The 20,182-nt window shown below is 53.0% G+C and overlaps 7 protein-coding genes across 7 annotated transcripts; 2 read left to right on the forward strand and 5 right to left on the reverse strand.

The window, feature by feature from the left end:
- Window positions 1-577: 577 nt before the first annotated feature.
- Window positions 578-2,452, reverse strand: BO72DRAFT_419025 (pentachlorophenol 4-monooxygenase; the record flags this gene model as incomplete). The annotated part of the gene is made up of 4 exons (XM_040942648.1): window positions 578-1,425; window positions 1,483-1,833; window positions 1,889-2,288; window positions 2,347-2,452. The coding sequence occupies 4 exons, from the start codon at window positions 2,450-2,452 to the stop codon at window positions 585-587; spliced, it is 1,698 nt and encodes a 565-aa protein (XP_040806755.1). The 3' UTR covers window positions 578-584.
- A 903-nt stretch (window positions 2,453-3,355) lies between these two features.
- BO72DRAFT_419027 (uncharacterized protein) lies at window positions 3,356-5,991 on the reverse strand. Its single transcript, XM_040942649.1, has 7 exons — window positions 5,982-5,991; window positions 5,757-5,920; window positions 5,390-5,703; window positions 4,858-5,335; window positions 4,243-4,641; window positions 3,949-4,187; window positions 3,356-3,880 (listed from the first exon to the last, which is right to left on the reverse strand). The coding sequence occupies exons 1-7, from the start codon at window positions 5,982-5,984 to the stop codon at window positions 3,411-3,413; spliced, it is 2,067 nt and encodes a 688-aa protein (XP_040806756.1). The 5' UTR covers window positions 5,985-5,991; the 3' UTR covers window positions 3,356-3,410.
- A 672-nt stretch (window positions 5,992-6,663) lies between these two features.
- BO72DRAFT_366387 (uncharacterized protein) lies at window positions 6,664-8,001 on the reverse strand (the record flags this gene model as incomplete). Its single annotated transcript, XM_040940789.1, has 3 exons — window positions 6,664-7,228; window positions 7,366-7,890; window positions 7,952-8,001. 3 exons carry the CDS (start codon window positions 7,999-8,001, stop codon window positions 6,664-6,666), a joined length of 1,140 nt encoding a protein of 379 aa, XP_040806757.1.
- Window positions 8,002-8,308: 307 nt separating this feature from the next.
- BO72DRAFT_394103 (uncharacterized protein) lies at window positions 8,309-10,554 on the reverse strand. Its single transcript, XM_040941961.1, has 2 exons — window positions 8,536-10,554; window positions 8,309-8,475 (listed from the first exon to the last, which is right to left on the reverse strand). The coding sequence occupies exons 1-2, from the start codon at window positions 10,224-10,226 to the stop codon at window positions 8,400-8,402; spliced, it is 1,767 nt and encodes a 588-aa protein (XP_040806758.1). The 5' UTR covers window positions 10,227-10,554; the 3' UTR covers window positions 8,309-8,399.
- Window positions 10,555-10,883: 329 nt separating this feature from the next.
- Window positions 10,884-15,194, forward strand: aarA (L-aminoadipate-semialdehyde dehydrogenase). Its single transcript, XM_040942650.1, has 2 exons — window positions 10,884-11,330; window positions 11,393-15,194. The coding sequence occupies exons 1-2, from the start codon at window positions 10,959-10,961 to the stop codon at window positions 15,005-15,007; spliced, it is 3,987 nt and encodes a 1,328-aa protein (XP_040806759.1). The 5' UTR covers window positions 10,884-10,958; the 3' UTR covers window positions 15,008-15,194.
- Window positions 15,195-15,759: 565 nt separating this feature from the next.
- BO72DRAFT_366376 (ABC transporter ATP-binding protein) lies at window positions 15,760-18,327 on the forward strand (the record flags this gene model as incomplete). Its single annotated transcript, XM_040940788.1, has 2 exons — window positions 15,760-18,041; window positions 18,108-18,327. The coding sequence occupies 2 exons, from the start codon at window positions 15,760-15,762 to the stop codon at window positions 18,325-18,327; spliced, it is 2,502 nt and encodes an 833-aa protein (XP_040806760.1).
- A 135-nt stretch (window positions 18,328-18,462) lies between these two features.
- BO72DRAFT_9309 (uncharacterized protein) lies at window positions 18,463-19,685 on the reverse strand. Its single transcript, XM_040950812.1, has 3 exons — window positions 18,953-19,685; window positions 18,783-18,855; window positions 18,463-18,723 (listed from the first exon to the last, which is right to left on the reverse strand). Exons 1-3 carry the CDS (start codon window positions 19,342-19,344, stop codon window positions 18,598-18,600), a joined length of 591 nt encoding a protein of 196 aa, XP_040806761.1. The 5' UTR covers window positions 19,345-19,685; the 3' UTR covers window positions 18,463-18,597.
- Window positions 19,686-20,182: the final 497 nt, after the last annotated feature.

Below are 20,182 nucleotides of genomic sequence, written 5' to 3' on the forward strand. Positions count from 1 at the left end.
GCACAAGGTTGGGTTTCGAACCTTGATCCAATACCTTAATGATATGGGGAAGCCTTCTTAACAGCTCTCCAATAGTCTTGTTGATTTTACTTATGTATTCACAATTAAATATGATAAAAGATCTATGGAAATACTGCTTTACAAACTATTACTTTGTCTTCTAACTACTTTCTGGAACTAAGAAGTACTAGGTAGTGAGAGATAAAGCGGTGACTCATTCGACTGCCCTTCACCAAATATAATCTCATCTCAAATCTTCTACGGAGTAAGAGCGTGGTAAACTTGATTTCTACTGCTCAAGGCTCAAGCTCACCCCGACGGAATGCAGTGCTGCATAAGCTAGGCCAAATCTAGTTACGGATGATGGTCGATCGTAGGAACCCAACCTGATTAACCTTTTAGGGTAGCGATGAACGTGCCGGTCTAGTGACTTAGGGCACATCCCAACTATGAGCAGAAAATAACTTCTATCATATCTATGTCTAATTGTCTATCTATGTCTATAACGTAACATCGCTTCAATCCCCTTTCTGGAATATAAAAACACCGAGATAAACAAGACACTGCTCCCCAAATACACACACTCAGTACTTCATGAAGCCCCTGAAGTACTCGGCAACACCCTCTACATCCAAGTGAGTCGCGAAGCCCAGGATGCCGTCCGGGCGCACCACCACCAGACCGCCATTATAGTCGGAGATGGTGTAGGCGGTATGAGCGGACCGTTCCGCGTCGTAGTACAGCTTGCCCGCTCTCGGAGTCTCAAAGACATGGTCACCTCCGCTGCAAGCCTGCGAGACCAGGGTCAAGAGACGAACGGCCCCAGGGGGCAATGCCACGCGAAGCTTGCCCAGATCCTCCACGGCCGTCTTCAGGGTTGCCTTAGTCCTTTCCGGCTGTCCAGCGAAGACCAGGATGGACCAGACGCCGGTGTTCTTGGTCAGGTGGAAGAGACGGGTGGGCAGGCGCGAGCCGGGGGCATAGACTAGAGCGTCGGGAGCTCTCCAGCCCGCATTGTTCATGGTCGCCGACGGGGGCTTGTTGATTAGGTTTTCGTCGTAGTGGATCCCGAGGCCGATGTTGAAGTGGATGGTCTCATCGAAGAGCTTGGTGAACAGTTCATTGGCGTCTATGCAGTGCCCTTTGTACTTGTCCGGGACTTGGCCGGAGATGGTCGCCGAGAAAGCCTTATCGAGCTCAATCAGGTACTGTGCGGCCGGACGACGCTCCGTGTCGTAGCTCTGCAGCATGTCGGCGCCGTACCAGCCCTTGACAACGCCGGCCAGTTTCCAGGACAGGTTCACGGCGTCATGAATACCCGTGTTCATACCCTGAGCAGCACCGGACGAGTGCGTGTGGCACGCGTCGCCGGCCAGCAAGACTCGATCGTTGTTGAAGAATTGATCTGCCACTCGCTGGCCAATACTGCAGAAGGTCAGTGGGCTGCGCAACTTGAAAAGCGTAGACAAGACATGATCATACCCGTACAAGGTCCACCACTCGACAGATTCGATCTCCAGTGAGAAAGGCGCCATAGCTCTGACGGCCTCCGCCTTGGCGTCTTCAAGAGTAAAATTGTCGCCGTATTTGGCGAGCATCTCCGCCGTCATCGCGAAGCCGATACGCTTGACGCCATGATCCAGCTGGACCCAGAGTACGTTGCCGTGGGCCTCGGATTCGATCGAAGCGAAACCCACATCGGCATCAGGCATGTTGGTCTTGAAGTAGCCATCAATGCGAATCCACTTGAACACGGTCTGATCGCCTTCGAAGGGGATATTGGCGAGACGACGCACAAGGGAATGACCGCCATCGGCACCGACGATGTATTTGCTGGCAGATGTTAATCGGGATCGATGCTCGTTTGTCGGGTCCAGTGATTAAATACCTTCTCATCGTCAGGCTCTTGCCCGTGCTGACCTCAGTGACATTCGCTGTCACTTTATAATCATCCTTCGCAGCGTCATCGACCACGAAATTATCCAGTTTCCATCCGATGTAAGGCTTACATCCGAGGCTCTCATAAGCACCTCGAATCACGTCTTCGGAGTATTTCTGGCGGATGTTGAGGCAGTAGTCAAGAAAGGTGCCATAGGTGCGCTGGAACATGATATGCCATCCTCGGGAGGTAACGCGCTTGCCCTTGCGATAGGTGACGCTGTTGCGCGCAACGTAACCGATTTGATTCAGTTCATCGAGAAGACCCAGCTGATCGAACATCTCGAGGGTACGAGGGTAGAGAGTTGTTGCACGGCCATACATCGCTTGGTGGGCTTTGTCATGTCGTTCTTTTCCATTATTGTTAGGCCATGTCTGTGACAGAAGAAAGGGTAAGGAGTGCTTTACCGACGAGCAGAGAATCCACGCCCTGTAGTGCCAGTGAGTAAGCAATAAGCAGACCCACGGGGCCACCGCCAGAGATCAAGACATCCGTCTCAATGGTCTCGGACATAATGCACAACGAGAGGATCAACGGTCAATGGTCAGAGGATAGAAAGAGCAGGCAGTAGTGGAGAGATAGAATGATACAATGTTGGACAGACAAGACTGAGTTCGAGGAGAAGAACTGCTCTCTCTTATACCTCGTCTTAAGCATAGCGAGCACATTGTGAATAGAGGCAAAGAATGGCTTATGCTTGAGTTGTGGTTCATTCTCAAGCATTCTATGAGTCGCTCGGCATCAGTGCGCTTCCAAGAAAGGGAAATACCGGATGGCGTATCGGCTGGTAATACCGGGTGGGTAGAAGAAGATGCCGGTCTGTGGAATGACGGTTGATAATCGGTATTCAAGGTATCGGATACGTACAGTACAGGACTATCAAGCTAGTTACTCAGTGCTACGCACAGCAAGCTGACTGCAGGGCGCAAGATCCGACAGACATTCCAAATAATCCAAATGAAGCTGAACAATGGGCGTTCGGCTAAATAGGACATCGAGAGGATCGTCGAGTACGTAGAAGATTTACTGGTTGCACTTTTGGATAGTCGAACCGTTGAAGCAGAGATCTTATTTACATAATATTGAAAGACACGCTACTTCAGAGGCTTGAATGGTGAACCATTCGTCTCGTAAAAGAGAGAGAGGCTGGCTTCAGATTGCTTATAGTAGTGTTCTTCTATGAGTGGATATACAAGAAGACCCAGCTCATCATACATGAAACCAGGGCTCTTCGTCGAATTGGTTATTCATTCTTGTACATGACGACTCTCGGACCTGGGTTTGTGGTGCTCATTCAAGCACGTATTGCATAAGTAATTCAGACTTGTCCGGTATCAGAAGCTTGTCTCTATTCAAAGTCATATACTCTGATAGCCTCTAGAGAACATCTATGTCAGCCTCGAAAGGCTAAGATGCGTCCCCGAGGCGTCCTTTAAAGCCTCCCACACCGATGTTAATATCTATCTCGATTTCACAGAAACAAAGGTGCCGTAGGCCAAAGCTCGTCACTCATCGTTTCATTCATTGACCCAGCTAGACCTGGTTCTCCCAGAAGATAGGTGAAAATGTCCGAGCCCGGCATACCGAGAAAGCGCTGTTCGTCATCCAAGCCAAGAGCTTCCCCGAAGTCCATCGCAGAAGGCACAGGTAGGTCAGTCACTGACGCTTCGCAATGGAGATCCTGGCTCTGGGGCTGTGATCTGTGATCTTGACCGGCGGCTGGGTTGCTGATAGACGGATCATGCTGAGCCTGCATAAGGAGGAACAAAACCTTGTTGAGACTCTGGCCGCCGATCTCAGCAGATTTAGTAAGGGAGCTCATCTTTCCTAGGCACTCAGAGCAGCTTTTCCAAGAATTTTGAAGAGTCGACTCTGCAAACTTAGCTTTGATAGCGGAGCATGTCCGAGCTAGGGCAAGAACGATTCCGGCGGAAAAGGTATCTGAGACAGAGCAGTCAGTCAGCGGGATTCCTTGTGCAGTGATGCATTATCTCGTCAGAAGTAATTACAAAATACACTATACCACCACACACTAGCCAGCTCAGTTGTCGAGGTATCATTCATAAGATGTATCAGCTCGATGGCCGCCTTGACGCAATTAATAGAGCAGCTGAGCCTGAAATCCATAAATATCTCGCTTGGCAACTCCAAAGACGATTGCGGTAGAGAGGAAGCGTGCGAGACGCGAATTTGCCGACAGAGCCTGATCAAGGTAGGGCGCAGGAGAAGAATTCTATACTGCAGAAATCTGACAAAGAGATTCGGAATCAGAGAAGTCAGGTAATTGTTCGCAAGTCACCCACCTCGCTCTTAGCAAGCAACTTTCTCGCGAATATTGCTTACTGGTATTGGCCGGTATTTCTCCATTTTGCCAGTTCAGTTGCGCCGGAAGGTCTGACTTAAAAGCCAATAAATCTACTTCTAGCTCCATCACATTTCTAGCTTGGCTGCTTTCAGCCTGAGGCTGCTCGGCTAGATTCTCCTGTCTACCTTCCCAGGGCGCAAAGATCCTTGCCAGGATTTGTCTTAGAATTTTATACAGCTGCAACGTGCGCACGTAAAATTCTGTTCTCGATAAGGCTGTGGGTGGCAATCTGGAAACTAGGTTCGGTTGATCGAGGGCCTCATCATCGACGGCGTCTGGGAGAGGGACCGCCGAATCTTGGATCATGGGCGGGCGACCCAACATCATGCTGCTCGCTCTGTGGAGATTCTGTTAGCGGATATCGAGATTGATTGATTTTATGCTTCTAAAGTCAACAGAAGAAGAAGAGGCTTACAGATCCAGCATGATACACCCATGCCACACACGTCTTCTGACTTGGATTTCCGCCGCTGATCTAAATCTATCCGAACTCAAGGAATGCATTCCGAGTGCTTGCGCCATTCTGCATGCAAAGCCAATGGTATTCCAGCACCGTGCCGGGGACTCGCTTCCTTGCAGATAAGATGACATCAGTAAAAGTGTCTGGACAAGCGCTAAACTTCCTTTATCCATGGAGATGCCATTTAAGAACCTCTGGGAGCGCTGGAAGAAGGCATCCGCGGTAGCTTCGCGCGTCATCCTATCCAATGAGGAGAATTGGCAGCCTAGTGCTAGGACGATGTTCAGTCCGGCATGAAATATGGGCCAGGGCACACTTGAGTCTCCTAGTCCTATTCGTTTTCCAAAGTCATCCACATCCTCTGTAGGCCCGGGCGCCCATAGAGCGCTATATGCGCGAGCAAAGGCAGGCTGGTGGAAAAACGGATATAGACTGTGGATTTTATCATAATAGCAGCCTAGCAAGTAATCCGCTAATTCTCGTGGCGGTAGGTCAACGGCTTTGGGTGTTGGCGCCACAGGAAATGACCTTGTAGCTATGTTCGGCAAGCAAAAAGGAACAGTTTCGTTTTCTAGATGCATATTAGTCTTTGTCGGCGGAGTTTCTACTGCTGGAGGTGGCAAACCTGCAGAGTCCTGAATCTGCCTCAAGAAGGACGCGATGGACGAGTCTCCGAAGAACTGATCTTGCTCGGTTGAGTGACTAGCATGCCCCGCAATTATACCTGTTGCTGTAGTTCCGTTTTCGCTCTCGGCGAGTGGTTGCAGCAGCTCGGATTCCAGCAGAGATACTGGCTCTGGGCCAGTACATACATTGTCATCTCCGATTCCTCCCTGTGCCTGGCGATCTGCAAACCGGCCATGAGTATGGTTTCGCAGCTGCAGGCGGGCACTGGTAGATGAGTTGTTTGAATCAAGATCATTCAGTCGAAAAGTATATCTGTTATACGTTAGAGTCGAGCCGGTAAGGTGAACACGTTGGAGAGACTCTGCCGGCGGTCGTGGGTCTTTTTCGGATTCTCGCCGTTATAAGAGCATCGCGCTTTCCGTCGCTCACACGAGCCACATATAGGCGAAACACCATCGCAGCGGATCTTTTGCACAAGGCATATATCACAAGCGCGTGCCACCCTTCTTCTCCTTCTTGAAGTCTGAGACTAGACGGATGCTGTCAGGTTTCCATGGGACAACCACTAACTAGCAAATTGGGCTACATACCATATTTGCCAGAGTCCAATATCTTGTGGCGTGTCGACCAAGACACGGCTGACCTCTGGAGCATTTGCTGATGCAGGCACTTAATTGTTATCTGTGGAGGTAATAAGTCCCACATATGACATGGTTGGCTGGTGATGGTTAATCTATACGCTCGGTTTGGTGCGCTACAACGTTGTTTCTGCCACTGCGATCAAGTCGACCGCCTTAACCGCTCTTCCGCCGGTTGCTGTTGAAGAGCAATCCGAGGGAGTTTAATGTTCTTAGGTGGATTGTATCGCTGCATCCTTTGGTCTCTTGTGAGCGTGAAGCTGATATTAGTAGGTTTTGTTGGTTCTCTGTCTGCAAGGCATTGCCAAGATGTGTTCTTTTCACGCTTGATCCATTGACGAGTGTAAGAAGCCATACTGAAATGGTGGAACCGTTGTCGGTTGTAGCAACCCTGAAATTAGTATGGCAAAGCTTGGGAAGAGATAAGTCAGTCAATGCTCTATAACAGAAGTTATGAAGACTGAATAGCACTTGGTAGGTACTATTGTAAAGATGAACTGTTTTGATGCCCCCCGGGCCGTCTATCTGCTCACCCAATTGAGGTATCTCAAGTCTGCTAAACACTCGAGTAGAATCTCTGAGGGTATAATTTTGATTGTTCTATTTGATTTAGACTTCTATTTGTTGTTTCATTTTATACCAACTTCAAGTCAACTGGAGCCGCGGCAGGAACGATAATGACAGGATTCTGCCTAGGCTCCAGCACAATCCTGCTTCCGGTGGCTGGGACTGTGACCACAGTCGCCAGATGATCCTCTCGAGTTCCCCAAGCCCACCAAACAAGCTCGATTCCTTTGAAGAGACACCGTATCAGTTCCCCGGCTTCAGCCACTCCACCATCGCTGCTCTCAATATCCGTAATCAATGGGTATCGAAAGGTGTTGGACCAGGTTTCGCCCGGATGCAGACAGTCAAAGCTGTCATCGCTGCCGGGCGAGACTTGAATATCCGGATCATCACAGAAGGTATTGCTACCCCAACCGCAACTGAAGCCTTCCATATCTACCCACCGATCGCGCCATACCCAGAGCTTGGGGCTTAGACTCGTAGTGTTGAAGGTAATTGGTCTACCACTGCCATCACCGGTCCGTTCGTAAGTGACATGCAGCGTCGCAGTCACAAGGTCATCCTTCAAGGCAACCTGGCCCTGGGGATGGCATTCGATTCTTGCGATTAGTGTGGGACGGGGTTCTTCCGCTCTGAGAATGGGAGATATTAGCACGTTCGCCTACTAGGGACTGAGATCCAGCAACCATGGAATGTCAAAGAAGAGGTTCACGCAAAATATTAGAAGAGAGCACGGGGAAGAAGGCAGGCAGGGAAAACTGAATCTCACCCGAACAATGGCGCTGGCGCCATCGGCTTGTCCCCGTCATCCTCGACCGTGAAGGACAGAAATAGGCCGCCTGGCAAGACGAGGGCGGTCTTTGCAGGGGGAATATAGCCATAAAAACTTGTACCGTCGGTCAGACACCATGAGGTATAATTTGGCCCAGGCCAGAAAAGTACATATCGTTCTCCAGTTTGTAGGCGTGGGAGAAGACGCTCGGGGAAGACGTCGTAAAACTGCTGAATTCCACCAGGTTCATGTTCATTGAGAGGATAAGAGCGCCAAAGCTCTAGTGGAGGAAGTGCATTGCATCCAGGGAGCTCGACTGGCCTCAATTCGTCTTGCGCGGTATGATGAAGAAGAATAAATCCGCCATCGGCAAGAAAGCCATGCACCTGCGGATTCCATGAGAAGAGACAAGTCTTGCTGTCCTTGTCTAGACGCTGTAATGTCACATGAAATAGGTATGGGGTGGTACGTGACAGCTTTTCTGGGCCCTGGAGTGCGAGTGGAAACGCAGGCGTATCAAGACTATGCAGATAGCAGTTAGATGATTATCAATCAGAAGATATAGAACAGAGCGCTTTCTCACCGGCGGTCCTTCCCAGTACATCGCAGGTAGGGCGCTAATAATTCACCCATTCCAAGTTCCTTGGGAGGAGTGTATTGGCAGGACATTGATAGGCATGCTGCAGTAACATAGCCAATCAGTCACAATGGTTTTTCTATGTTGTTGTCAGAATGGATTCATACTGTGCCATTGATAGCTAGGGGAACAGGGAGGGGGTGTGTCGCTTGGAACGCTAAGTAAACATGCATAAGTTCTTCCAGGACTAGGGCGTCTGACCAGCAACTGCAGGGGCAGACCACAACAGCCAGATAGGATAGCTTGACTGAGGCAGAGGATAAGTTTTATCATTAGAAATCATTGCATATCTCTAAAATATGCCTGAAAATAAATAGGTATTATGATTCTTATGCCATGCGTGTCTATGGTAATGCAAGTAATACTGGATATCAGTTACGCGCACTGACTCATCCTACTGTTTGAGCTGAGCACCAACAAAGTCTTTCTCGTCTTCCTCCCACTTCTTGCGTTCAACCACGCTACGAGCCCTGTAGAAGACCCTATGATTAGCTCAGGATCCTCGGCTTCCAATGCTGCGTAGTACGTACCGGTATGCTCTCACAAAGCGCCAGACTTCCGAGTCCGCCAGGTTCCAGGCTTCTGCAGCAGCCTTGGGGTTGGGTCGGTTGTTGGGCTTTTGAGCCTTGATGATTTCGCGAGCCTGTTGAATAATCTCATATTCCTTTGGAACTCCCTGCTCACTCGGAGTGGCATGTTGCACAGATTCCTTCTTCTCGTCTTCATTCTTGGCGTCCACCTTGCCGTCTCGAGGGATCTTGAAGCCAAATTGCCACTCAAATTCATCCAGCAGCTCAGTCGGAAGGGATTGACCGGCATGAGAGGGTAACGATTCAACAGTCATCCATAGCGAGGTTCCAACGACGGCATCATCAGCAACGGCCCTTTTAAACACCGTAGATCTGGGCAACCCGCCGATTTCAAGACCCAACTGGTCTTTGGTGACTTCAGTCAACCATACATCCCGATCCGTCTCGCGCCGGATGTGGCGGATGCTCACGTCGGTGGAATCCTGCTGCAGACTAATCAATGTAAAAGGGTGAGGAAGTGTCCCGACGGTAAACACTCGAGTCGTGTTCCTGTAGGTGGCCGGTTGGCTCAATTGCATTGGCTTCGCCGGATCACACGGGTGGCACTTCGGTAAGTTGGGCGGGCATGACTGCGGTACAGGAGAGCTCGGGCATTGCACGAGGGCCTTCGCAAGACGCAAAGCAGGCTCAACAAGAGCCGTTGTGTGCTTCGGAAACGGCTTCAAGATGGCAATACCTGCTGGGAAGGCATTCTGGAAAGTATTGTGCAGATGCGAGTTAATCAACTCTGCCAATGCCAGTCGTCCTGCAGTCGGAGACGACACTATCTTCTCGGCGATCGTTGGGTAATGGCTAGTGATGGTTGAGGAGTCGTACAAAGCCAGCGAATTAGCTCCGTCCACCTTGAAGAGGTCGGTCGAGGCCAACCCCACTAGGGAGGTAGACGTCTCATCAACTTTGTTCAGAGCCTGCTTGATCACCTCGTTGATCAATGATTTCTCCCCAGAATAAAGGGCGCCCCCAAGACGATCGAAGCGGGTGATAAAAGCTGGATCGGAACCACGGCGCAGGGACGACAAGAGCGCGTCGTCATACCTAGCCATGGGGAAACAATGCCAATCCGCAAGCAAGCCATCGCCCATGTGTCCCCAAGCAAGCCATTTAAAGATCTCGCTTTCGAGTTCTGGTTTGAACTTCACGTGCTGGACCAGCTCGTAGAATTGGTTGTTCATGGCTTCCCCCCGCCCAAGGATCACGGGACGGAATCCTTGAGCATACCAAGCTCTGCGCCATGCGAGAAGAAGCTGAGCATCAGCATTATTCTCCTCCACGTCATTGCCCTTGTTCGGCTCGTAATATGTGTAAATGAACGGTCTGTCCCTCAAGGGGGGAAGCACGGATCGATTCTCGTCGAGCGTGATGGAGGACGAAAAAGGATTGATCCATGACCAATCGCTAAACCAGCTGGTTTCTCCACTCGTGCTATTCGGCTGAGGCTCGGGGGGAGTATGAGCGGTGGGACGGAAGGATGGCAGGTGCAAGTCGTTGAAAGAGGGAAGCTTCGGATGAGGAACAAATCTGGCCGGGCCGGAGACTGCTGAATTGGTAGCTGGGGAGGAGGAGAAGATTATCAATAGAAGAGCGACAAAAACAATAATGGTCAGAAGAGCCGTGCTCCGATGAGGAATCATGTTGACATAGGGATGACACCGTCTCGAACGAAGCGTCGAGAAGAAGAAGAAGTCGTTCGAGTATAGGAGGTGAGAAAAAAGTGAAGGCGGTGCGACAAGATGATGGGCTCTTCTTCGGCCTATCTGGATGCGAATACGAACAGCAGCACTTTTAGGGGTGGAGTGGATAATAGCAAAGAGTGGAAAAGTAGGAAGACGTCACGACAACAAGTCAAGTCAGATTTCAAGCCATGGTCAACGGAATCATGTTCTTGCCCTCAGAATGGTATGTACAGTGAGTAGTGTGAAGTCAGTACCTGAGCGCAACGATGCAGCCCTGGAGCTCAACCTGGAGCCTGGAGTTTCCAAGGATAAGGAAAGCCCCAAACCGGGGCACGGATCAACTACAGCTGAGTACTACGCTGCATGCGGTAAAGACGGTTCAGGGTCCGCTCCCGTCCATTTTTACAGGCGTTCCAGGCTCTTTTTGTGGCTAGGCCATATGGGTACTGGTAAGTACGAGTATGTGGCTGGGCCCCGCCGAAGGCGGTGAAACTCTATCGCAGCCTCAGGCATTCGAGTAAGTATGCAGTGTGGGGACCCAAAGAGAAGCTGCCGACATCGGCACTTATTCGCCTGCCCCTCTTGACTCATCGCCTCTCGCCCATCGATAAACTACTAAACTTCATTTCTTTCCCCTCCCCCCCCCACCACCAACCATCCTGACTGCAATCATTGACTTGGACTGCAATCATGGGTGCTGAATCAGTCTCCTTACAGGAGCGTCTTGAGCGATGGGCTCAACGACTACAGAATCTTACTGTCTCCCCCCTCACAAGAGATTATCCCGACAACCACAAGCAGGAGCTTCCCAAGAGAGCAATTGAAGCCTTTGAGTCAATTAAGCTGTCCCAGGGCTCTCAATCAGCCCTCGAGAAGATCTCCGGTTCCTCCTCAAGTTTTACTGTCTTCCTAACTGCTTTCGTTGTTCTCGTTGCCCGTCTGACCGGCGATGAGGACATCGCCATCGGCACCAGTTCCAGCGATGATGGCCGACCTTTCGTTCTCAGAGTCCCAATTGAGGCTTCGGAGACGTTCCTCCAACTCTATGCTAAGGTCAAGAAGGTATAGTCTAGTCTTCTGTTCACGAAACTTGTCCCCTCCCATTCTCATCTTGTTTTATGTAGGCTTTCGAAGAAGGAGCTTCCGAAATCGTACCTTTGGGCAGCTTAAGAAACTACATCCAAGAGAAGTCTGGCTCCGAGCGCTCCCCTACCCTCTTCCGCTTCGCTGCCTATGACGCACCCGCTGCCTCCCAAGACTATCCCGCCAACACCTTCGAGACCACCGATCTTGTCCTCAACATTGCTCCAGCCCTTGCCTCGGATGACTCAACATCTCAGGCCGAGTTGGGAGCCTACTACAACCAGAGATTATTCTCCAGTGCGAGAATCTCCACCATATTGAAGCAGCTCGCCAAGCTCGTGGAGAATGCGACCAGCAACCCGGAACAGGCCATCGGCCGTATTGATTTCATGACCGAGGATCAGCAGGCATTGCTTCCCGATCCCACCTCTGATCTGAACTGGTCCAAGTTCCGTGGTGCCATCCATGAGATTTTCGCCGCGAATGCGGAGAAGCATCCCGACAAGCTTTGTGTGGTCGAGACCAAGTCGGAGCGATCCCCTCACAGGGAGTTTACATACAGACAAATCAACGAGGCGTCTAACATTCTGGGTCATCACTTGGTTCAGGCTGGTGTTGAGAGGGGCGAGGTTGTCATGGTTTACGCCTACCGTGGTGTCGATCTCGTGGTTGCTGTGATGGGTATCCTCAAGGCCGGCGCAACCTTCTCCGTCATTGATCCAGCATATCCTCCGGAAAGACAGTGCATCTACCTGGATGTCGCTCGTCCTCGTGCATTGATCAACATCGAGAAGGCTACCAAGGATGCCGGTGAGCTGTCTGATGAGGTCCGCTCATTCATTGACAAGAATTTGCAGCTTCGTACTGAGGTTCCCGCGCTTGCTCTCCGCGACGACGGAACCCTTGAAGGTGGCTTGGTCAATGGACAGGATGTGCTGGCCAAACAAGTGTCTCTGAAGGCTCAATCTGTCGGCGTCGTGGTCGGTCCGGATTCTACCCCTACCTTGTCGTTCACCTCCGGCTCCGAGGGCAGGCCCAAGGGTGTCCGAGGTCGTCATTTCTCCCTGGCATACTACTTCCCGTGGATGTCGGAGACTTTCAAGCTCAACCCTAACGATCGTTTCACGATGCTGAGCGGTATTGCTCACGATCCGATCCAGAGAGATATCTTTACCCCTCTCTTCTTGGGTGCTCAATTGCTTGTTCCTGCTCGCGAGGATATCCAGAATGAGAAGCTCGCCGAATGGATGCGCGAGTACGGCGCTACTGTCACTCACCTTACACCTGCCATGGGTCAGATTCTGGTGGGCGGTGCCTCAGCTCAATTCCCCGAGCTTCACCATGCTTTCTTCGTGGGTGATATCCTCATTAAGAGAGACTGCCGCTCCCTTCAAGGATTGGCTCCGAATGTCAACATTGTCAACATGTATGGCACGACCGAGACGCAGCGTGCGGTCAGTTACTTTGAAATTCCTAGCTACTCGAGCGACGAAGGCTATCTGGATACCATGAAGGATGTCATTCCAGCTGGACGGGGTATGCTCGATGTTCAGATGCTGGTTGTCAACCGCTTCGAGCCCAACCGCATTTGCGCCATCGGTGAAGTGGGTGAGATCTATGTCCGCGCTGGTGGTCTTGCAGAGGGCTACCTTGGCTCTCCGGAGTTGAACGAAAAGAAGTTCCTGACCAACTGGTTCGTGGACCCTCAAACCTGGACGGAGAAGGACAAGGCCGAAGCACAGGGCTCAAATGAGCCCTGGAGGGAGTTCTACTTTGGCCCAAGAGATCGATTATATCGCAGCGGAGATCTCGGCCGTTACACCCCCACCGGCGAGGTCGAATGTTCTGGACGTGCAGACGATCAGGTCAAGATCCGTGGATTCCGTATCGAACTGGGCGAAATTGACACTCATTTGTCTCGCCACCCGCTTGTCAGAGAAAACGTTACTTTGGTGCGTCGTGACAAGTTCGAGGAGCGCACCTTGGTCAGCTATTTCGTTCCCGACATGAGTAAGTGGGCATCATGGCTGCAGCAGAAGGGTCTTGAGGACGATGAGTCCGCTGAAGGCATGGTTGGCATGCTCAGACGATTCCGCCCCCTGCGTGACGACATTCGAGACCATCTTCGCAGCAAGCTTGCTAGCTACGCTGTGCCGACCGTCTTCATCCCCCTCAAGCGTATGCCTCTCAACCCCAATGGCAAGATCGACAAGCCCGCATTGCCCTTCCCTGATACTGCAGAGCTTAGTGCCGCCGCTCCTCGGCGCAAGTCCTCGGTGGCGCAAGCCCTCAGCGAGACGGAGCAGGCCGTGGCCTCAATCTGGGGCCAGCGCATTCCTAATGTGACCGCTCGTATGATTAGCCCCGATGACTCGTTCTTCGATTTGGGAGGTCACAGTATCTTGGCTCAGCAGATGTTCTTCGACGTCCGACGCAAGTGGCGCGAGATTGACGTCAGCATGAATTCCATTTTCCGCAGCCCTACCCTCAGGGGCTTCGCTGCCGAGATCGACCGTCTGCTGAACCTGGAGTCGTTCGCTAGCAACGACGAGCGTAAGACCGCTGCTGCAGAGCCCGCAGCTCCTGCTGAGCTCGATGACGAATACTCGAAGGATGCCCGCAAGTTGGCAGAGACTCTGCCCGCTTCGTTCCCTACTCGCACCGAGCCTATTCTTGCATCTGAGCCCACCATTTTCCTCACGGGTGCCACTGGTTTCTTGGGTGCTCATATCCTCCGGGATCTCTTGACCCGCAAGTCACCGCAAGCGAAGGTTGTGACTTTGGTGCGCGGCAAGACAGACGAGCAGGCGCTCGGCCGCATTCGCTCTACTTGCCAGGCGTACGGTTTCTGGGATGAAGCCTGGACTAGCCGGCTTCAGTGCGTGTGCGGTAACCTGGGCGAGCCGCGGTTCGGATTCTCCGACGCTCTTTGGGAGGACCTGACCCAGCGTGTGGATGCTGTCATTCACAACGGTGCTCTGGTCCATTGGGTGTACCCCTACTCCACCCTCAAGCCGGCCAATGTGCTGGGTACCATTGACGCTCTCAAGCTCTGCGCCAGCGGCAAGCCCAAGCAATTCTCCTTCGTCAGTTCGACCAGTACCCTCGACAGCGACCACTATGTCTTGGAATCTGAGCGGATCGTTGCCGAGGGCGGAGCTGGTATTAGCGAGGCGGACGACCTCGAGGGTAGCAGCGTCGGCCTTGGAACCGGCTATGGTCAGAGCAAGTGGGCAGGCGAATATCTCGTGCGGGAAGCTGGTCGCCGCGGTCTCAAGGGTACCGTCGTGCGTCCTGGTTACGTCCTTGGTGACTCCCAGACCGGAACTACCAACACTGACGACTTCCTCATTCGCATGATCAAGGGCTGTATTCAGCTCTCCGCCCGCCCCAACATCAACAATACCGTCAACATGGTGCCCGTCGACCACGTTGCTCGCGTTGTCATTGCGGCCGCCTTCCAGCCCCCTTGCACCCCGATTGGCGTGGCTCAAGTCACTGGTCACCCTCGCCTTCGCTTCAATCAATTTCTGGGTGCCCTGCAGCTCTATGGCTACGAAGTGCCCCAGATCGATTACGTTCCCTGGTCTAAGGCCTTGGAGCAGTACGTCAATGACGGCCAGCACGATGATCCCGAGTCTCAGCACGCATTGTAAGTCATTACCTATCCCCTTCTCTTTTCTTGAAGCTTTGCATCCGAACAATTACTAATGTTGCCTCAGGATGCCTCTCTACCATTTCGTCACCTCCGACCTCCCGTCCAACACCAAGGCTCCTGAACTCGACGACGTCAATGCTGCCGCCTCCTTGCGCGCCGACGCCGCTTGGTCCGGCATTGATGCCTCCGCTGGCGCTGGTGTCACCGAGGAATTGGTCGGTTTGTATGCGGCGTACCTCGTTGCTACCGGCTTCCTTCCTCCGCCCACGGCTGCTGGCGCCCGCCCGCTGCCGACGGCTCAGTTGACGGAGGACCAGAAGAAGGCCCTGGCTAATGTTGGTGGTCGTGGTGGTGCTTCTTAAAAGTCGCACTCACTTGCTGTGTATTAGCGTTTTGTATATTTATGGGGAAGGGAGTATTAAAAGTTTCATGAGTCTATGGTACGATATATGTATGGCATGGTACAGTATGCCACGATGTTCTAGGCACTCCGTCTATGTTCAAAAGTCCGGGGAGTAGATAATATTAGAGAAGAATTTTCTTACTGTTACATGGACAGTCTAGGCAGCAACAATATTCACTTGCCACAGCCTCATCTCCTTCTGACTCGACGTGACTCATGGTGAGTCTGAGTATCTCAGGCAAAGATATACTGCACAGTACATCCATCTATGAAAATCCTGTTCTTCTATTTTTAAAGGCTCTTGAGCCGCACTATCATGGTCAGCATCAGCGCTATACTTCCCAACAATGGCACTCGAGAGAGTCGCCCAACCACTGCACGTGGTGACCGCAACCGTCACTCTGCTGTTTGCCTTTGCATCTTTTCTCCTCCATTACAACTCCAACACGCACCTCAAGCCTTCGATCTTACGCAAAAGAGCTCTTCGCGTGATTATATTCCAGTGCATATCGGCTTCTTACATCTCTGAAGTGATCATTATCTCCCGACAGCATCATGGACTTGATCCAACTCCCGACCGTATCTTCGCAGCAGTCATCACTGCGTTGGCATGGGCTACGACCTGCCTCCGCAAGGATATTCTCGTCACAGAAGCTACTGGTCTCAGCGTGATTGCCCTCCTCTTTGGCATTCCTGGTCTGGTTCTCGATGCCATTCACCTGGATCGCCCAGCAGTGCACAGAACTCTGATCGTCCTGGATTCCATTCGATTACTCTTTGTTAGCGGCGTGCTTGCGAACTGTCTATTCCACACCCTTTTACAACGAACTCCCCTCAAGAGCGAGGAAGAGGAGGATGTGATACCGTGTCTGGGCGAAGCCAATGGCCATTCCGCACACAATCCGATCTCCTACGGCACGACACGGACAGATGGCATCGAATCTTCCTGCAGTGAAGATGAAAGCGATTCAGAGACCTCCGACGGCGAGGACGAGTCCGACAATTCTCGCACCAGCCAGCTCCGCAAGACCGGCAGCTGGATAGCATACATCCAGAACTTCCAGGTCTTCCTCCCGTTCCTGATCCCCCGAAAGGATCGCAAGGTGCAGGCCTGCCTCCTCGTCTGCGTCCTCTGCCTCATCGCCGACCGCGTGCTGAACGTCCTGGTGCCGCGCCAGCTGGGCATTGTCGCGGACAAGCTCTTCGCCCGGGAGTCGCCGTCCACAGAGCTGGGCGTCTACATCGCGCTCAACCTCCTGCACGGCCAGTCGGGCGTAGAGATGATCCTCTCCCTCGCGAAGATTCCGATCAAGCAGTTCTCCTACCGCCAACTAACAACCACGGCGTTCGGCCACGTCATGGACCTAGGCATGGACTTCCACTCGGACCGCGACTCGGCCGAGGTGATGAAAGCGATGGAGCAAGGCGAGGCGCTGACCAACCTCGTCGAGGTGGCGCTGCTCGAGATCGCGCCCGCCATCCTCGACACGGGCGTGGCATTCGTCTTCCTGTACCGCAAGTTTACCTCCACCGCGGCGCTGAGCATGCTCATCGCGACGCTGGCCTTCACGACCGTCGAAGTCATCACCGCCGACTGGAACGTCGCCAACCGGCGGCGACAGACCCGCGCCGAGCGCGCCGAGGCGCGCGTCCTGCACCAGGCCATCCAGGGCTGGCCGACGGTCTTCATCTTCAACATGTTCGACCACGAGCGGGCGCGCTTCGGGGCCGCCGTCGACCGCCATCTGCAGGCCACGCGCGCCTGGTCGCAGCGCGACGCCTACACCACCGCGCTGACGGAGGCCTTCTTCCCGGCGACCTTCGCCCTGCTAGCGACCCTGGTCGCGCGCGAGGTGCAGGCCGGCCGCGCCTCGCCCGGCGACTTCGTGTTCCTGGTGCAGTACTGGGACTCGCTGATCTGGCCCATCAAGTACCTCTCCAAGGACTACCGGTGGCTTGTCGCGGAGCTCGTCGGCGCCGAGCGGCTCCTCGACCTCCTTCGCACCAACCCCACCGTCACCGACGCGCCGGACGCCCTCGCCCTCGACCCGTCGACCGTCGAAGGCCGCATCGAGTTCAACAACGTCACCTTCGCCTACGCCACCGACAAACACCACCTCCCCACCCTGCAGAACATAACCCTCACCGCGTCCCCGGGCCAAACCATCGCCCTCGTCGGCGCCACCGGCGCCGGCAAATCCAGCCTCACGAAGCTCCTCCTGCGCGCCTACGACCCGCCCCAAACACCCACAGCGGGAACCATCACCCTCGACGCCCACGACATCCGCTCCCTCACGCAATCCTCTCTCCGGCAAACCATAGGCGTCGTCCCCCAGAACCCTCTGCTCTTCAACACCTCCATCCTCGACAACCTCCGGTACGCGCGGCCTTCCGCTAGTGCGGCCGAGATTCACGCCGCGTGTCGCAGCGCCGCCATCCACGAGAAGATCCTCTCCTTCCCCAAGGGCTATGCCACCAAGGTCGGGGAGCAGGGGGTCAAGCTGTCCGGCGGGGAGGTGCAGCGGTTGGCGATCGCGAGGGTGCTCCTGAAGGATCCCGCTGTACTAGTGCTGGATGAGGCGACGAGTGCGGTGGATACGGAGACGGAGTGGGTGGTGCAGCGGGCTTTGTTTGGTTCGCACGCTCCGGAGGACATGGGGGGTGGATGTGGAGGCGAGGGTATGGGGATGAGGAGGAAGAGGAAGCGCACGACGCTTGTGATTGCGCATCGGCTTTCGACGGTGGTGCGGGCGGATTTGATCGTGGTGTTGCATGAGGGGAGGATTGTGGAGAGGGGGACGCATGAGGGGTTGTTGAAGGAGCGGGGGAGGTACTTTGGGCTTTGGGAGAGGCAGTTGATGGGCGAGGAGAAGGAGATGCCTTTGGTGGATATAGATGGGAGTTCGTTACCTTAAATTGGGGCTGTTTTGGCGTTATCTCGGTCGGATGCTTTGAGATACCACTTTTACTGTTATAGAGTTCAATTACGGTCATTCACCGAATCATAGATCATGCATAATCATCAAATTAAACGCAAACTATCTAGCTACCGCAAAACAATCAACGCGAAAGACGCAGAAAAGCAAATAAAGCGCAAAACCATTCTTCATGTCTCGATCCGCAGGCTGCGACCCATCTTCCCCTCGACATCATGGCTGTGGTACACACAGCTCAGCAGCACCAGTCTAGTTGGTGTACCAGGTGGAATCGCCAGTGCAAGTCCCCTGGAAGGTGAAGGAAGAGTTGGTCTGCACGATACGGGCAATCGGCTTCTCCGCCTGGTCGGTGGGGTAGAAGTCGATGATGAATTTCTGTGTCAGTCGGACTGTCAGCAAAAGTCCTCTCCCTGATGTGTATGGTCTATACTCACGTTCGCATCCATGTAGACCTTGATGCTCTGGTTTCCTTGAAGGGTTTGCTGGTCGTCATAATAGACGGTTGCGCTAATCATTGTGAGATGTGATGTTCAGATTCTCAAGACAGTACAAATGTGACGGGGCCTGTCCATTGCACAAGAGAATCAATGCTGGTGGTACTCACTTGATGTAAGCATGGTTCACCCGGAAGAACCCCGCCACCTCGCCCCGGACCGACTGCCCCATGCTCTGGGAGGTCAGATCGAAGCTCAAGTCGACCCGGCTGATGTCGACTTTGCCCCGGATCCGGTCGTGGTAGTTCCAGTGGTAGCAGGAGCACTCGTGCGCGTCCCGCAGCGAGGCCTCCAGCACCTGACGGCCCAGGGGCCGGCTGACCTCCTGCTCGAAGGCCTTCTTGATCTGGGTCTCTGAGACGTCGTGGCCCGCGGAGCCACTGATCGTGACGCGACGGAAGAGGGCCAGGAGCTCGTCGTCGGCAAGGCCGAGCTGGGGGGCTTGGAGTGCCATCATCGCGGGTGCAGGAGCAGGAGTAGAGCGGGTTACTGCGGTGGCCATCTTGCTTGAGTGAGTTGGGACTCTGGTTTAGTGTTGAGGTAATGAGTAGGAAGACCTTGTTGTTCTGAAGGTTGAATGGTGGTGCTAATGATGAAAGACGTCTGGAGAGGGCAATGTTCGTCCCTTATATAGACATTTGAGGTGATCAGAACACAGGAGATAGTTTTCGAGTCCTGGTCTTGACTGGAATGCCAGGAGGATGGTCGATTTGTGACATGGTGTCGCACCTCAAAGCGATTCACATTCTGAGTCCAATGGTTTTGGCAGAGACGAGTTGCTACAAACTGCTATCTGCGCGGCTTTCACACTGCAGCTGAATGTTGCAAACTCATAAGTCGCGGTGTTAGGCACAAATTCACACTCTTTGAAGGCCTGCTTCTCCTAGCACGTTAGCTTTACATTGCGCGTTCTCCAGCTAGCCACAAAGCTGACCAGACATGGAACACGATTGCGTCGAGGCATCTATACGCTTTTCATTCGGTAATTGGCAGGCACGAAGAACAATGACGTTTGGTGTGTATGTTGACCATAAATTCAATCACTTGTCGCTATTGAAGATCATTCGTGGAGAACTCTGTTTGCATACGAATGAGGTGTGTGTTTGACACTTGCAAAGCTGCAACTGCTGACTCTACAAGGCCTCCACCTGTTTGGCATCTGCGCCTAGTATGAGACTGGGCAGCGAGAGAATAGTTCATGAGGTAAGTAAGTTCTACCTCAATGCAGCCGGCCAACGGCACAAATGTCGATGAAGTGGCTTATCCATAGCTATCAATGCTTAATGTGATGAACGGGCATGGAACTAGCATGGTGTTGAGTAGAAACAAACCTCGACAGA

The sequence above is a fragment of the Aspergillus fijiensis genome (assembly GCF_003184825.1).
Source record: "Aspergillus fijiensis CBS 313.89 unplaced genomic scaffold BO72scaffold_1, whole genome shotgun sequence".
NCBI lineage: Eukaryota > Fungi > Ascomycota > Eurotiomycetes > Eurotiales > Aspergillaceae > Aspergillus > Aspergillus fijiensis.

Coding starts and splice junctions, on each gene's coding strand:
- BO72DRAFT_9309 (XM_040950812.1), bottom strand. CDS start 19,344: ATGGCCACCGCAGTAACCCGCTCTACTCCTGCTCCTGCACCCGCGATG. Junction 18,856..18,952: donor GTGAACCATGCTTACATCAA/GTGAGTACCACC, acceptor CACAATGATTAG/CGCAACCGTCTATTATGACG. Junction 18,724..18,782: donor AGGTCTACATGGATGCGAAC/GTGAGTATAGAC, acceptor CGACTGACACAG/AAATTCATCATCGACTTCTA.
- aarA (XM_040942650.1), top strand. CDS start 10,959: ATGGGTGCTGAATCAGTCTCCTTACAGGAGCGTCTTGAGCGATGGGCT. Junction 11,331..11,392: donor TCTATGCTAAGGTCAAGAAG/GTATAGTCTAGT, acceptor TGTTTTATGTAG/GCTTTCGAAGAAGGAGCTTC.
- BO72DRAFT_394103 (XM_040941961.1), bottom strand. CDS start 10,226: ATGATTCCTCATCGGAGCACGGCTCTTCTGACCATTATTGTTTTTGTC. Junction 8,476..8,535: donor CGCTTTGTGAGAGCATACCG/GTACGTACTACG, acceptor GGTCTTCTACAG/GGCTCGTAGCGTGGTTGAAC.
- BO72DRAFT_419027 (XM_040942649.1), bottom strand. Junction 5,336..5,389: donor GCAGATTCAGGACTCTGCAG/GTTTGCCACCTC, acceptor ATATGCATCTAG/AAAACGAAACTGTTCCTTTT. Junction 4,188..4,242: donor AGTTGCTTGCTAAGAGCGAG/GTGGGTGACTTG, acceptor TCTCTTTGTCAG/ATTTCTGCAGTATAGAATTC.